Source organism: Globicephala melas, chromosome 4 (genome assembly GCF_963455315.2).
Source record: "Globicephala melas chromosome 4, mGloMel1.2, whole genome shotgun sequence".
NCBI lineage: Eukaryota > Metazoa > Chordata > Mammalia > Artiodactyla > Delphinidae > Globicephala > Globicephala melas.
Window position 1 is genome coordinate 122,784,540 of NC_083317.1, and position 16,549 is coordinate 122,801,088.

The 16,549-nt window shown below is 38.7% G+C and overlaps 2 protein-coding genes and 1 long non-coding RNA gene across 10 annotated transcripts in view; 1 reads left to right on the forward strand and 2 right to left on the reverse strand.

The window, feature by feature from the left end:
- TRPC1 (transient receptor potential cation channel subfamily C member 1) overlaps positions 1 to 5,021 on the reverse strand; it is a 63,928-nt gene extending 58,907 nt beyond the window's left edge. For 2 of the 4 annotated variants that reach the window (XM_030873302.2, XM_030873301.2), the window contains exon 1: positions 4,377 to 5,021. In XM_030873302.2, the coding sequence (XP_030729162.1) occupies positions 4,377 to 4,551 (175 nt within the window). In that variant the 5' untranslated portion in view covers positions 4,552 to 5,021. The remainder of the gene's footprint in view (positions 1 to 4,376) is intronic. The other 2 variants (XM_060298516.1, XM_060298515.2) reach the window with 2 other exon arrangements.
- LOC132597275 (uncharacterized) overlaps positions 5,021 to 16,549 on the forward strand; it is a 31,739-nt gene continuing 20,210 nt past the window's right edge. For all 3 annotated transcript variants that reach the window (XR_009563816.1, XR_009563818.1, XR_009563817.1), the window contains exons 1-2: positions 5,021 to 5,197; positions 11,072 to 11,182. This is a non-coding gene — a long non-coding RNA (uncharacterized lncRNA). The remainder of the gene's footprint in view (positions 5,198 to 11,071; positions 11,183 to 16,549) is intronic.
- The window catches only part of PLS1 (plastin 1), a 120,013-nt gene continuing 111,109 nt past the window's right edge, over positions 7,646 to 16,549 (reverse strand). For all 3 annotated transcript variants that reach the window (XM_060298519.1, XM_030873303.2, XM_060298520.1), the window contains 2 exons: positions 9,884 to 10,008; positions 7,646 to 9,649 (listed from right to left, as the gene is read on the reverse strand). In XM_060298519.1, coding sequence (XP_060154502.1) covers positions 9,514 to 9,649; positions 9,884 to 10,008 — 261 coding nt within the window. In that variant the 3' untranslated portion in view covers positions 7,646 to 9,513. The remainder of the gene's footprint in view (positions 9,650 to 9,883; positions 10,009 to 16,549) is intronic.

Genomic DNA, 16,549 nt, shown 5'->3' on the forward strand with positions numbered 1-16,549 from the left:
CATTTAAGTTAAATTGAGTATTTGTTTCTGCCCTTCAGACAGATCTATTAGGCACAAACATACTTTATTTCCCTTACTGCTCCTCAGAAGAGCACAAGAGAGCATCTGCACTACAGAAGAAGGTACTAAAGGATAGGGATGTAGTCAGTTATTTCTTGATAAAGCACCTTTCTCCAGTGTCCTAACAAAATTAACCTGATATACAGTCAGATGATGAATTATAGAAAAGAACAGCAAGTTAAAAATGAAATAAAGAAGCACACTTCTGTAATCACTCCAAAGAAATGCCAGTATTATACTACTATGAAGCAGCTAGCTGCTCAATGATTAGCCTCTTATAATAAAACTATCCACCAAGATTCTGGTGATTTAAGAGTCTTTTTTGTTAAAATAAAGATGAACCATACACTATGGCACCACTTGTGATTTGAAAAACTCTCCTGTACAAAATACTTAAATGCTTAAATACTAATGACAATTTGTGAAATGCCTGTAGAATTTTGTATATAGTACCCTCTTTACCTCTCCTTTCTGCAAAGTTTTCTTCCCTCACAGCACATATACCTCTTAACATTAGGTGTCCCTTGTCGACATAAAACTTCTTGGCAATACCCAGTACTCTGCACTTTTTCTTCCCACGGCCATCCTCTCCAACCCCAGACACTTCAAAATCTCTTTTCAAATAGCTGTTTTTTAAAGTCCCATTAAATATATTAAGTGCTATTAAAACAACAGCTTAATATTACTTCTCCCAGAAATGTTACCCATTTCAAAAGCATGCTAAGCCAAAGGTATGCAAAGTTTAAGCAGAATCCAGGCATCAAAGCACCCTCCATACAATGCAGCAAATCAATACCACAAAGGTGACACAGAGCTAGATTATCAGACTGAGCCTGACAATAAAGGTGAAATTCAGCTCTCTCCACCCCTCCCCTGACTCCATGCTGAAATTTCAAGAAGGGCCTCCTGACTTATTGCAAATCAAATTTCCTGAAAATGTTCTTCATGAAAAGTTGGCAGGGACTGAATCCAGACTGAATCCTTTCATCATTTTCCTTTTCTACACAAGAACTGATTACTGATCATCAGCAAATTAAGGGTTTAATACTAAAGCTACCATCTACTCAACAGTTACTTTCAAAGAGGTGAATTAACAACTATATTTAGCTTAGATGCTCCCTAAATAAAGGTATTAATTCTTTCTCCAGCCAGCAGGTCTGAAGTTAGACCCCTGTCTCCCACAAATAAAAGTGGCTCATTACCATACTAATTCTCAGTGTGAAAGGAAGAAGACTTGGGTGGTAAGAATCACTGCTTAATATTCCATAAAACAACACTCTTGTTTCAGCTCTTGTTTCAATTAACCTTTACCTCTGAATTGCAGCATTCTACGTCTAAAAAGAATAGGTGTACTTTCTGAGAATTTTATGTGGGGTGGGGGACCAGACTTAGCTTTATATAACTGGCACAGGAGCCTTCAATTCACTTTTTCTTCTAAATTTTATGAAAAAGAACCGATGTTACCTTTGAGATGATTCTGACCCACTTTCAAGATCAACAATAGCCACTATTAAGTGGCCACTACCTGGATCTGCGCTTGCCTAGATCTATTGGACTAATAATTTACATAAAAGCTAGCTGCACACACTATAAAATCAAACTATAAAATCGTTTTCTTTCCTTTTTTCTTTACTCCTTAATCTGTACACACCTTTCAAAGGGTCACCCATCCACTAACACATAACCCCATCTCCACAATTTTTGCTTTAGGAATTCTCCTTAAGTGGAATACATTACGGACATTTTACATATGTAGTGTAAACTTGATAAATGAAAAAAGGATGAGAAACATAGATGTTCTAGAGTGGATCTGCTCTTGTGCTATTAAAGCTTTTTACTTTTATTGGATAAACATAATCCATGGAAACCACAGTTAATAAAACATTCACAGAGAGCAAGTTTAATTTCCAATTAGTAAATCCAAATATGGATGTGTCTTTTCTAACACAAGTGATTTTCATTCATTCAACTACAACTAGATCAAAACTTAGTGGTTAAGAGTACAGGCTCAAAATACATCCTAGTTCTACTACTAACTAATGTAACCTTGGGCAAAGTAATTCTAAAATTTTGCTAAGCCTCATTTTCCTCATTCATAAAATGGGGATAACAACATCTGGCTCATGGGGTTGTGAGGATTAAATGAAATCATCTATGAAAAGCCTATGTACTCTACCCCAAAAGCTGTCTCAGTCAACGTTTGCCATTTGGCTTGATGAAAGCTCCAAAGCAATAGTGGCAACTATAGCTACTTCAGGAAACTTTTCACTTTTAGATTTGGTTTGGGTAACGCTAAAAAAGGTTTAACAATATTAGTGAATATAAACGAGTAAACAAAAAAACTGCTATAACTCAAATATAGTTTTTTCAGCATAAATGTATACCATAAGTACATGTAAGAAATAAGCCATTTTTCCAAATCTAACCTAAGAATTCATTTCAACATACCTGAAACAGAAAATACCTATTTAATCTCACTTGTTAAAAAATGTTTTAATTTATACGGGGGAGAAAAAGCATGCATATTTACTTTCCACCCTACCCCCAAAAGCCAAATCTCTCCAAGGATCTTAATGATGTTATAAAAGGGAAACTGACGAAGAAAGACTATCAAGGCTATTTCAACTGGCACTACTGGACAGGTTACAGAACTGTCATACATTCAAACTCTTTTGACATATGTCATCCAATAATCCTAAATATACACACCATACAAGTACTTATTCGAGCTATGTTCCATTATGACATTCCTCTGTCCTCAGTTTAACAGATATATTAAATTGCCTTTCTTGACATAATTTCTCTTTGCTTTAAAATAACCATAGCTCAGAAGCTGGGGTAGATGTAGCAGCCACTTACTAATGCTAGTACAACACAATCTGTTCCCTTCCTCTCTCAGAGAATTTTTGAAGGAAGAGAACTCAGACTATCCACTCTAGAAATACTAAATAATTTTACGTAATCCACAGACAATGATATTTATGAGGTTATAGACATATATTCTATGTTTCTTCACATTTCCAAGACTGTATGAACCTGTCCATGGTGGACTTTCACAAATGCTTTCATAATATAATTTAATACTACTACATAAGATCATAAAAGGACTCATGATGGACAGGGGTGGACTTTGTTTATACATCAATGTGTTTTCAAAAAGTTGTGTAAATAAAATCCTACCTCAAAGCAGTAAAAGTGGTTAAGGAGACTGTCATTTATTTAAAAAAAAAACAAAACACATACAAACAAAAAAATCCTCTGTAGTGAATCTTTTCACAGCGTAAGTTGCCCTTTGGGTTTATGTTTTGGAAGTTTGCATGATCCTAAACATTTTTCCGAAGCAAGCATGGCCACTGGAAGGCAAGCTGAAGAAATTTAGAAAGAGAAAATTTACAGCACTTTTTTACACGTAGGAAATAAAAGCAGTCTTAGGGCAATCAATTTCCCCATTCTTTTTATTATATTCATCAATAGAAAGCATGCTTAAGTGAGGAGACTTTGTTATGGCCATAAAAGTGATCGATTTCCAGATTTTTTTAAAAAACGAAAAACATTAAATATATTCCACATTTTTGCCCTGTAATTATTTTGCACTACCTTTATTTCCCAAAGACGTCTGAGGAGCAATAAACCTTCCTCTCTAATAAAAAGCATGAACAAAGTTGTTCCATAAATTTGGAGAAACTCTGGAACTTAGGCAGAATTTCTCCATAAAGTGCTGTCTTTATGTCCACCTAGGATATTGACATACCTAATGCCATTCGACAGTCACTGAACACCAAGGCACCGGGTGGCTGGAGTTAAATAATACAAGTAAGGTTTTAAAGAAAAAAGAAAACAGAACACCAGCTGAGAGCCCATAAGCAGGAGGAACCTTAAGCAAGGACATGGGATTTTTTCGTACTGAAAGGTCCAAAACTAGACAAAACCTCTGGGCTTCCAGAAAGAAAGAACTAAAGCCCCATGCAGGAGACCAGGTCATTCAAGTGGTCAGTAGCGCAGGTGAGGCTGAAACCCTAGGGTCCCGGCCCCCACGACGCTACCTGAACACCTGACCGCACGAAAGGAGACCACGGGCAGGGCCGCCGCCCCAGGTGCGGCGCTCGGAGGGCGCCACCCGCGGCTGCTCCCGCCCGACAGCTCTGCACTCACAAGGCAGAGGCGGTGCCGAGCAGCCCGGCAGGTGCAGCGGGCGCGGCGCGAACAGACGCTCGGCGCACGAGGAAGAGGGAGTGCCCCGAGTTGAGGCTGGGGAGAGGATGAGGGGTGTGAAGGACACAGGCATCCAGAAGCAGAGAAAGGGGCCTAGCTCTCACCCTTGTCGCACGCCAGCAAGAAAAGCTTCTCATTCAGGGTGTTCTCCTCCTTCACCTCCCGCACATCCTTCAGCGCCATCACCTCGTTCGGCGACGAAGAGGAGGATGGGGAGGAAGGCAGGGAGGAGGAGGAGGCGCCCGAAAGGTCCGTGTTCGGGTACAGGGCCGCCATCATCGCGGCCCATGAAAGGGGCAGGCCAGGAGACGGGGGCGGGGCCCCCACCAGCCCCGACCCCGACCCCCGGCTGGAAAAGGGATGAGTCGTTCCCACGGCCGCCTCGGCGCGCGGCCCGTTGGCCCCGAAGGGCGTCGCCTCCCCACGGAGCCAGCACTCGCCCTCCACCGACAGCCCCAAATTGGTGGCGGCGCATGCGCGGCCCCGGGGCCAGCGCCCCCTCCCCAGCCGCCGGCGCCCAGGCCGAGCAGGTCCGCGCCCGTCCGGGGACGGCAGAGTGGCCCGCGCCAGGGCGGCAGCCGAGCGCGGGGCCGTGCCAGGAGCCGCTGGGGCCGCGCGGGGAGCGGCCCGGCCAGAGTGGAGGACGAAAATCGGTGGGAAGGGCGCTCCAAGAGGCGATTCTGCACCAGCCGGGCTCCAGGGCTCTGGAAACCGCCAACCGAGCTGCACCCAGATATGTTCGCGGCTCTCCTCACGTCATCTTCCGCTCGGTGAGAGCGACGACCACGGGGAGGGCTCTGTGGTGGGCGGGACCTGGGGAGGAGGCGGAGTCCGCGAGCGCACCGCCCCCTAGAAGGCTTGCAGCCTCGGAGGAAAAGGCGAAGGGCCGGATGTATCCTCTCCACAACCAGGTTGCAGGTTCGAGGTAATTTCCCCGCCGTCTCGGGCTGCACACAAGTTAAACATGCAGAGGGGTGGTTCACTGAGCCTCTGATGACTTAACGTTTAGTCGAACACCCCACCCCACCCCCGCCGTGGAACTGTCGAATTATTGCATATTCCTTTGTCCTCTGCCTAAACCAGAAAGGACCGGGCCCTCGCCACGCCACCAGACCTGTGTTCATCTGTGTGTAATTATGTCGGGCTAGCTACATAATTGTTTCTAAAACTGTATTAAAAAGAAAAAAACTCCTTTGTGATATAAAATTGGCATAACATTTCTAGTATCATACATTTATTCGCATGTAACCATTGGATAAGCACATCATTAGGATCTACTCTACGTCATAGTCCTTACAGTGGTTTCTTGTTCATCTTCACGTTTATAACTCAGATTTTAGAAGATGAGTGTTATTTAAGCAAAAGCTAACCGAAGTGCAGTAAGTGCTACTTCCTTGAATATTTTTTTTTTAATTAAGCTTGTATTTAAAGCAGATTCTTGCAACTTTAAAAGCTGAGGGAGGGGGACTGGAAATTGTATCTCGAATAATTATTGCTTTCCACAGCCAACTGTGCAAAAATCTAAATTGCACCCATAGTGCTTAGGTTTTTAAGGCAATACATAAATTTACTTGAGTACATGTATTTGAGAGAAATACTTCCTATTCTGTTCAGGTTGATTTGTTCCATCGCTGTCCCGGCCAACTCTAACTCCCAAATTTCCTAAGTACATCTTTCTCATCATTCACAGTGCTCTTTCGATCTTCTCTAAGAGGCCTTAGGTAGACAAGATTGCCCACCTTTCCAAACATTTTTATGTGTTTACTTCAAAACAGTTATCTATTAAATCATTTTAGCTTTTTCTTTCTTATCTCTAGTAGATCATAAATCTGCCCCATTCTCTAATGTTTAATACAGTTCTAAGTTTGTGTATTTAGTGGAATGTCAAAATTGCTCATTGTAAAAAAAAAAAAAAATTGCTCATTGTAAATCTGTGGCCAGTGAACAGAGTGGTACCTATTTGGGTTTATGGACACTCTTTGTAGTCCAGTAAAATTTTTTTCTCAGTAGCAGAACAACTCTAACCCAGGCCCATCCAAAAGTTCCAGAGTGTTTAAGGGTCAAAATTCAGATGGCTCAGAACTATAGAAACCACTTTAATCTGAAGTTTTTTCAAGCGTCTGGGTTTAGGTGATTCCTTTTCCATAAGGCTCCCACAGGGGCTGGACTGATTTCTTAGATTCAGAGGAATTCCAATTCACTTTAGGAGATAATCCTAGGAGGCATTCCAAAGTATTAGAGGGTTTTTCCTCCTTCAAAGTAAGCTAGTGTTTCAACTGTATCTTCAGTAGTCTTTTTGAATCATCTCAGACGCAGAATATTCTCTCTTGTTTCTCGGATCCTTTTTCATCCAGTGTAAATTGGGGTATTTTAGGATCCTCTATATGATTTGTTTTTCATCTGTGATATGGAAGCCGATGATAGAGCTATTGATGAAGGTGCAAGATTCAGAAGCATGCAAGATTCAGAAGCAGCATGTTACTTAAAGCAACTCACCGAACCTCATATACTGAAGAGCCATCCCAACTCCAGTTGTGATGGAGAAGAGAAAATCCAGATTCAGATCTAGACCTATAAGTCATAGACCCTGTCTTCATCTCCAAACTCTCTACCTCTCCCTCTTAGGCCAATTTGGCTATTTCATTTCCTAAAATGCCTGCAAGACTCTTCCTGCCTCACAGCCTTTGCACTTGTTCCTTCTACTGAACAGTTAGCATCCGGCTGCTTCTCCTACCATGCATACCTCAGCCTCACTATCACAGAGACCTGTGATAGAGAGACCTTCCCTGACCCACCCAAACTAAAAGCATCTTCACCCCAGTTCCTAAGTCTCTATCACATTTCCCTGTTTTATTTCTCTTAGTGCATTTATCACCATCTACAAATCCTATTTGTTTACTGTCTGTCTTTCTCCACTAGAAAATAAGATTCATGAGGCCAGAAAACTTTGTCTATATTTTTCTCAGCTGAATCCCCAGTGTCTAGTATCATACCCGGATCATAATAGACAAATTTATGTTGATTAACTCAAATTATTTCATCCCAAACTAAATTTGTAGAAATCATGTACTTGGTCTTTCCTAAAATTCTTCCTGTTAAAGAATCATAGAACCATCTTCACTCCTCCCAAAATAATAAATTTTTTGTTGCTGTTTTACTCATTAGCGTAGGAATTTTTCTCTTTTCTTTTCTGGAAAATAAGTTTATGATAGATTAATTTTCCAAGTTATATATTTTTCTTTAAATGAAATAAATACTGACACATTTGTACATACACAGAATTTTTATTAAATATATTTTGTGAGAGAAAGAACACTCTAAAGTGCCAAATTGCATGTAAATCAGATAACTTAGTGAATATAATGGTGAAAAAAATCAAGAGGAAATGATTTAAATAATATCACAAAAGAGCAAAAACATATTTTAATCTTTATATAAGAAAACAATTATCAAATGATAAAAGGAAAGGAAATCTCTTTTGTAGAATATATTTCAAAGTTCCACCTGTTGATGATCTCATTTAAAAAATTCTCTTCTAAGCACATGAGTAGTCGTACTCTTAGCATCACATATGTTTTACTCCATGGTAGAAGGGGGGTTTAGACTACTCATTCCCAGTGAGATAAAGTGACAGCATTTTTTGTTGCACAGCAGTACTGGTCACTGGCACTAACAGTGGAAGATGAAGGAAGGAAACTTCTGAACTCAGTTGTTAGCAGAATTGGTCTACTGCTAAAAAATTCAGACAAAAATAGGTCTGAAGCAAAGCTACTGCCAAGTAACATAAGCATTAACCAAACATTGCCAATTTGAAGGAAACTGGGAAAAATGTGAAAATATGTTGAATATTAGCTTTGTGTTACTTTCTACTAAAGATATTCAGTGGGCGTATTCTAAATTAGGGCTAGAATATCAAAAATTAGCATGTGTAATATGAAGCTAATAATATGGTATCAACATGTCTTGAGAGCTGTAGCCAGTGTTTGAAGTCAGTTGAAAAGTAACTATATGCACATCCAAAATGAGTATTTCTAAAAGAAATCTTCATGTACCAGATAGCTACAAACTGAAAAGTGTTACGCACCTAGTGGGGGCACAATTATTACTTAATGTTGGTTAACTGACCAATACAGTCATCCTTCAGTATCCAGAGGACTGGTTCCAGGACCCCCCAAAGGATACCAAAATCTGCAGATGCTCAAATCCTTTATATAAAACAGCTTAGTATTTGCATATAACCTACACACATCCTTGCATGTACTTTAAATCATCTCTAGATTACTTATACCTAATATACTATGCAAATAGTTGTAAATACAATGTAAATGCTATGGAAATAGTTGCTGGCACTTGGCAAATTTAAGTTTTGCTTTTTGGAACTTTCTGGAATTCTTTTTTTCAAATATCTTTGATCGCTGGTTGGTTGAATCTGTGGATGTGGAACCATTGGATATGCATGCATCAGATATGGGGGGTTGACTGTATACAACCACTTAAGAAAACCTGGGTAATTCAGGTGCAAAATATGTATATGTACACACATATTTCTCTAATAACATCTTACCAACATATATATGCTGCAGGTCATAGTTAAAGCTGTATTACCAAACCAGTACATGTAAAGTATCGATGCAGTTAAAATTAAGTATTAAGTAAAAAGCTCCTGCTACTCATATAAGAGAATGTACTTTGAAGTTTATTCATGAGTTAGTCCTTATATATAAAAAAGTTTAATGTTAATGAACAATACTTGTCATTTAAAAATTTTAGTATAGAAATTTACAGAAAAGTTAAAGTTTTGGACCACTTCACATAGCTGGAGGAAAAAAAATAAAAGGATTAAACTGGATTATGATTTTGAATACAATTATGATCAAAATCAACACACACACAAAATCAAAACACATTTCACAGCAGGACATGCAGAAAAAGTTTTGCATTGATCATTTCTGAACCATGAAAAAGAATGAATTAGTCTTGTTTTAAAGAGACTTTCAGGAAACAATAATTTAATCATAATATCATCTTGAAAATGAACACACTCTTATCAGTATCGACTGGTAAATTAATTGTCAACAAATCCTAGCTAGTATGAACAGGATATTAAATTCATTAATGATTCATACAACTGTTTTGAGCATACAAATAATCTCTGGTTTTATACCACTACATTTCAGAAATCTGTAAACTGTGAGGCATTCAATGTGTTTAATGTGGCAGAAAATCATAATAAATGTTTCATTATTTTATTTTGTTCAGTCCTTTTCCCATTAAGCATGCAAACACTGTCATAACCATCTTGGGTTTCACTTCCACGAGGTCATCAGGTAAGGCATATATCCGGGCACCGATCTTTCGAGCAACTGAAATGGCGTATCTTGAAAAGACAAGAAAAATATCTTGGTATTTGTTTTCACTTAATATATGTTAACAGAAGAATGAAACATTTTGACAAGGTTAACTTTACAAAAAATTTGTTTGTGAGTCTTTAAATCATATTTCTCACATAAATTGTACTTAAAAATGTGAATTTTAAGGACATCATAGCCTCACCTGCAAGGATTAAGAACAAAAGAGCCACTATGTTCTAATATAAACCATAAAGGCTTACTTAGCATTGTTCAGCTTGTCCTCATTAGAAAGGTCTTCTCTCTTGATCATTTCTTGACGAACTGCATTTGGTGCAATGGCATCTATTAAATCCAAGACAGGTAAACTAGTGGTAATAGATTTGTCCTAGAAAAGAAAGAATAGATGAACATTCATAAACATCTTTTGTAAATGTCAGACCAGAAGACCATAACCATATAACTAAAAGCAATTTATAAATTTTCATTATACTTAACATTCAGCTATTCTTCAACCAACACACATCACAAACCATTTAAAATATGCTTTTCCTTTCATCCTTACAGAGCTTACAGTATAGAGGATTGTCATCATACCTGGATTAAGGTTTGTGGATGTGACAATTCCTAAAGTATGCTAACTACAGTATCCATTCTGTAAAAAATAAACAACTTTTGAAAGGGAATAGGAGATGAATTTTAAGTGAATAGTTTTGCAAATTCTAGTAATATTCTTTTTCTTAGACCATGGACTCCTAAGCCTTCACTTAATATTTTTCAGAAAGAAAAATTAAAATAATAGTGGAAAGGAACTAATATTTATAAAGGCATTATTCTTGTTGCTTTACGTGTTCAGTTTGTTTAATCCTAACAGCCTGGTAATGAAGAAATTATAATCTCTCCTTTTAAAATGAAGAACATGAAGGTCAGAAAGCTCAAAAGAACTGTTCAGGGCTTCCCTGGTGGCGCAGTGGTTGAGAGTCCGCCTGCCGATGCAGGGGACACGGGTTCGTGCCCCGGTCCGGGAAGATCCCAAATGCCGCAGAGCGGCTGGGCCCGTGAGCCGTGGCCGCTGGGCCTGCGCGTCCGGAGCCTGTGCTCCGCAGCGGGAGAGGCCGCGGCAGTAAGAGGCCCGCGTACCGCAAAAAAAAAAAAATAGAGCTGTTCACACAACCAGTACATACAGAACCAGTATTTGAACCCATGACTGTCTGACTCTAAACGCCCAAGATTCTCTCCATTTTGGAAGTTACCTCCAAGGCAACTAAAAATGGACAACGAAATTCTAGTGGATAGAACACTGCTACTGAAGTCAGAAATCCTGGTCTGAATTCATTGTACAACTTACCAGCACTTGAACAAATTATTTGTTCTGTCTCTCAGGATGAATAGTAGCAAATGTCGCTTGCCTACCCAGAATCCACTCCTTACTACTTTCTCCATCCTACCAGAATCCACATGTTTGCTCTGTATCCATATATGGACGTGTGCTTCAAGGAAAATTAACCCCATCCACAGCTCCAAGAGTGACCCTGAATTAGTGTAGACCATTTATTCTGCAGGTAAGGTGATAAACTTATTCTTTATATGTATAGAGCAATACAGTGAATAACAGATATACTAATATCTATGGCATTAAAATTTCATGGGGGGAGGGGAATTTAGGAAGAAAATGTCTAAAAGACTCATTAGGCAAACAATAATGAAAAAAGGTTGGAAAAAATAGTCTAAAAAAGCCAAAGGGAGGAATCCCATCTGATTGCCACAGTGATTTATTTGGCAATCGCTAATTTAAATCACTAATTTAATTTAACTTAATTTAATTTAACGTGAGGCCCTTACTATCCAGGAAGAGCTATGGAAAGCTAGCAACACCCCCTCCTGACTGTGAATGAGAGGATGAAACCCCTGGCACAACCAGCAGCTATTCAATGAGCAAGAGGAAAACCAACTTTAGAGAAAAGCACTTTAGATGGCAAAGTAGAGATGGACAAAACCTGATTGACATTCTTCAATTACTGGCTCAACCAATCCTAATGTCTACCCCACCTCGGATCTTTGCTATTGTTCTGTGCCTTTACTTTTAGTTTAAATCACTTTTTCTGTTACTTGAAGCCAAAAGCACCCATTCCTAATCACTACAATCAAACTGTCACAGGATTCTTGGGACTATTAAGATAAGTGACGACATCTAGTAGAGTTCCTGGCCAAAAGTGGTTCTTTTTATTTTATTTTTTAAAATTTATTTACTTATTTTTGGCTGCATTGGGTCTTTGCTGCGTGCGGGCTTTCTCTAGTTGTGGTGCGCGGGCTTCTCATTGTAGTGGCTTCTCTTGTTGCAGAGCACAGGCTCTAGGCGCACGGGCTCAGTAGTTGTGGCTTGTGGGCTCTAGAGCGCAGGCTCAGTAGTTGTGGCGCGTGGGCTTAGTTGCTCTGCGGCATGTGGGATCTTCCAGGACCAGGGCTCTAACCCATGTCCCCTGCATTGGCAGGCAGATTCTTAACCACCGTGCCACCAGGGAAGCCCCCCAAATGCGGTTCTTAATAAATGTTTGATAAAACAATTTGAAGCCATGTGAAGAGTACAAAGTTCTTTTTTGGGGCCATGATCTAGTACATTTATTAATTTTAGAAAAATTTATATTCTTCATTTTCAGGAATGTTCATTTTATGAAACAGACTTTGAGGGGGGAAGTAGAAATAGAGGGATAAAAATAATTAGGGTCCTTAAGTCTATATGATGCTGGTAATCCAGATCTGGTTTGGGGGCATCTTTTCTATTTCTGAAAAACTCTCACACATACGTTCTCAGTGTGTAGCCTGCAGACCGCCTACATGAAAATCACCTGAGGTGCTTAGTAAAAGCACAAATTAATCCTTGCACTCAAAGTAATGTCAGATTATTTGTGGATGGGGCTAGGAATCTACATTTTTAATAAGCTTTCTAGAAGACTCTAATGTACACCGTTATACTTTCTAAAATTAAAGCTTAACATGCATGTCATTCTATAATAAATTAAAAATTTCTATGTGCTTACTTTTCATATATTTCTATGGTGATTCACAATCAGACAAGTGGCTTAATTGTGCTATATTTTGATTAATTATTTGCTTATTTATGAGGGTTTTTTTAAGTTTGGGGAAAATTGTTTTGTTTTTTTTCAGCTTTATTGAGTTAAAATTGACAAATAAAATTGTAAGATACTTAACATGTACATCTTGATGATTTGATAAGATCCCTCCCATCTAATTAATACATCCATCACCCTCAGTTATGTATTTTGTGGGGGGTGTGTGTGTGTGTGTGTGTGTGTGAGAAAACATTTAAGTTCTACTCTCCTAGCAAATCTCAGTTATACAAAAGAGTGTTAACTATAGGCACCATGTTATATATTAGATTCTCAGACCTTATTCATCTGAAAGTTTATATCCTTTTATGGTATTTTAAATATTTCTTAACTTAGATTTAGGAAACAAGGATTTTCCCACCTATTTCCTTTGATTCACCTTGAGAAAAACTTTTACTGAGTTGAATGAAAAATTTAAGTTTCTAAAGATGATATCTTTATCTTCCTGTTTCCAAAAAAACAGGCCTATCTTTCCAGCTCCCCTGATTTGCATATTATCAGTGAAAGACATTTTTACTGCAAAAAGGGCAGGGGTTATTGTAAAACCCTTGGTTTAGTATATAAATACATTTTCATAGTTTTTCTTTCACTTTCCTTAATCATATAGAAATTACTTAAGCAAAAAGAATATTAAAGATAACTAGTCTAGAGTTTGGCTTGATTTTCTTTTTTTTTTAAATTAATTAATTAATTAATTAAATTTATTTTTGGCTGCACTGCATCTTCGTTGATGCACGTGGGCTTTTCTCTAGTTGCGGCGAGCGGGGGCTACTCTTCGTTGTGGTGCGCAGGCTTATTGCTGTGGCTTCTCTTGTTGCGAAGCACGGGCTCTAGGTGCACAGGTTTCAGTAGTTGTCGCACACAGGCTCAGTAGTTGTGGCGCACAGGCCTAGTTGCTCCACTGCATGTGGGATCTTCCTGGGCCAGGGCTCGAACCTGTGTCTCCTGCACTGGCAGGTGGATTCTTAACCACTGAGCCCCCAGGGAAGCCCTTGATTTTCAAGTTAGTGTGTTGTACCGTCTCTTCTCTTAATTTGATATATATTACTAGTAGGACATTCCATTCCATTGTTCTTCCTGTCATTTTTGAAAATAAATTTGAGTGCTTTATGAATCATCCACAAATGCACAGTGTTGTGGCCGCCAAAACTCCCTAAAAAAATCACAACAGGAACCTCTCCACGATGCCCTTATATATTGGCAGGACCAGTAGTGTAGTGTAGTAAGCTCCATTTATTGACCCCTTAATGTGTGCCAGGTATGACTGAGCTATTTACATGTGTTAACTTATTTAGCTTGACAACAGACCCAGAATAGATACTATTAATACCTCCCTTTTAAATATGGGGAAACTCAGGCATAGGGAAATTAATAATTTGCCCAAGGTTACATAGATAACTAAATGTGAGCCAGAGGTAAAATCAGTTTTATTCATCAAGAGATGTAACCCAGCTATTAGTATAAACTGCTAAGGTTTCTGGAAAACACATGCCCGCCTCACATGCTCCCTATTCTCCTTAGCTGATTTCTGTAGCACTGCTAACACCCCATACTGTGATTCCTGTTTTCTTATTTGCCTCCTTTCCTAAACAGTGAGCTCTTTGAGGGCACTCTGTAGTCACAGCACCTAGCAGAGTACCTGACACGGAGTAAGCTTTGAATATTTATGGAATGAATGAGCAGTATGTCACATAGCTAAGAAGTGGCTAAGCCTGTGTCAAACCCAGAGCCATACAACTCCATAGCTTGGCTTTCAACCTGCAGTTAGATCTGGATATGAAATCCAGCTTTCTGCTTAATAGTTGATGACAGTGGACAAGTTATTTAACTTTTCTAATGCTCACCTTTTTGCTTATAGAGTTGGGAGAATTAAAAGAAACAACAATGTGTAAAATGCTTAGCATAATGACACATATAGGACTCAATAAATGGTAATTATGATTATTGTTATTAGCTGATATACCACCTCCTCATCTTCTTGGTGAGGAAAAATTACTTTGCAACTAAAACGGGTAAATTTGTCTTTTCTAAAATTTCTGGGTACAACACTGCCTTGATTATGATTCATAGGTTCTTACTAGTACCACTTATCATAGCTTTCAAATATAACACACTGAGTTGGAAAAAACCTCCCCAGCCCAACTATTTTTTAGCATGCACTGCTATATTTCTTATTTATATTCTGTTTAAAGGTTTTATTATCAAGCATATATACATGCTAAGCACTTGTGCAATTTGTTTCTACCACCTCAGTTCTAGTAAAACCAGTCTCAAGTCTGCTTTTCTCTGTGAGCTCTCTCCCTTAAATGGGTTGTGTACTCCCATTTTTCAACTCTCTCTTCTATTCAACTGATCACCAAGCTTGTAATCCTAGTTTTAATGTCTCTTTTCATGCAACTCTTCATTTCCTAAAAATTACCTCAAATTCAATAAGCTTAAAACTGAATTCATTGCCTTTTTAGAAAGCAGCTGCACCTCAGACAGCCCCATTTTTGTTATCAGTTTTCCAGTTACCCAGGCCCCAAACGTCCAGTTTTAACTCCTCTCTCTTTCCTGCGCTTCCCTAAGTCAAGAAGCCAAACCCTACCTGTTCTTTTGCAAATGACTATCCATTCTTAAAGTTCCCAGTGCCCATCTGCATCACCCCCCCAGGACCCTTATTACCTCACACCTTGAGTTCTGCCTCAGCGCTTTCCTCGCACTTACACCACTCTCGCTCCAACCGGTCCTGCCCCCTACCTTCAGAACAGTATTCCTATGCTTACGTTACTCCCCTTACCAGTATCCTTTTTAAGGCCACATTCCTCCACAGTCTTGGCCCAGCCTACATCTTGCACTATATCCCTTAGGAACAATCCTGTCTAGCCAGACTATTTCTCCTAACCTTCTCAGACTTGCCTTTATTCAAGGTGGACCCCTTCTAGTTTATTACTACCCTCTTGTTCTCCACCAATTCAAATCCTGCCTCCATCTCTGATGCTCAAATAAAGTCCAACTGTCTCCACTAACCATTCAGTTGGAAATGATCAGTTAGATTTTTCCATAATATTAGTTGTATTATTTCTTTGGATTTTAACATTTACCCTGTAGGATTGTTACCTTCTCAGTTATACAAATTTTGTCTTTGAAGTAAATGGCAAACACTCTGAGAGCCAAAATAATTTCTTACATCTTTTTCTTTACCAAAAATGTTACTTAATAGTTAGAGCTCGATAAATATTTATTAATGTGCTTCTAAATATTTTCTCATTGTATTTACTTTAATGATATACATGCTTGTTATTTTTCACAAATTAATGTACAAATGTATATAATTTCAGTATAACAATTTTAAAGAGTAACTGTCAATTAGAGAGTTTTATATGTCCCCTTTCCCGTTTTACATTTTAAGTTGTGTTTTATATCTAAAATATATAAAGACAAATCATGGACTAAAAATTCTTTTTTTTAAAAAAAATAAGCAACAACAAAAACTCAATGTCATTAGTTCCTTCCAAGATGGAAAAGAAAGAAACACAGTTGAACTAGGACTCAGGCAACATCTCTGCCAACATCCAGCTGTCCACTTTGGGGCTCAGTTTTTGGTAAAGAACAGAAGATTGAATTTATCAATTTCTGACATTTCTTCTGCTCTACCATGTTGTCAAACATATATAGCAAAGGCAAAGAAGAAAATAAAGATGGTTAGATAACTCTTGCGAGAGCTTAGGGTTTCATCTATTTGCACTCTTATTTCACCAAAAAAATACAAATTGATGGGTAATTTTTCACATATCATAATAAAATCACAAACACAAGGTT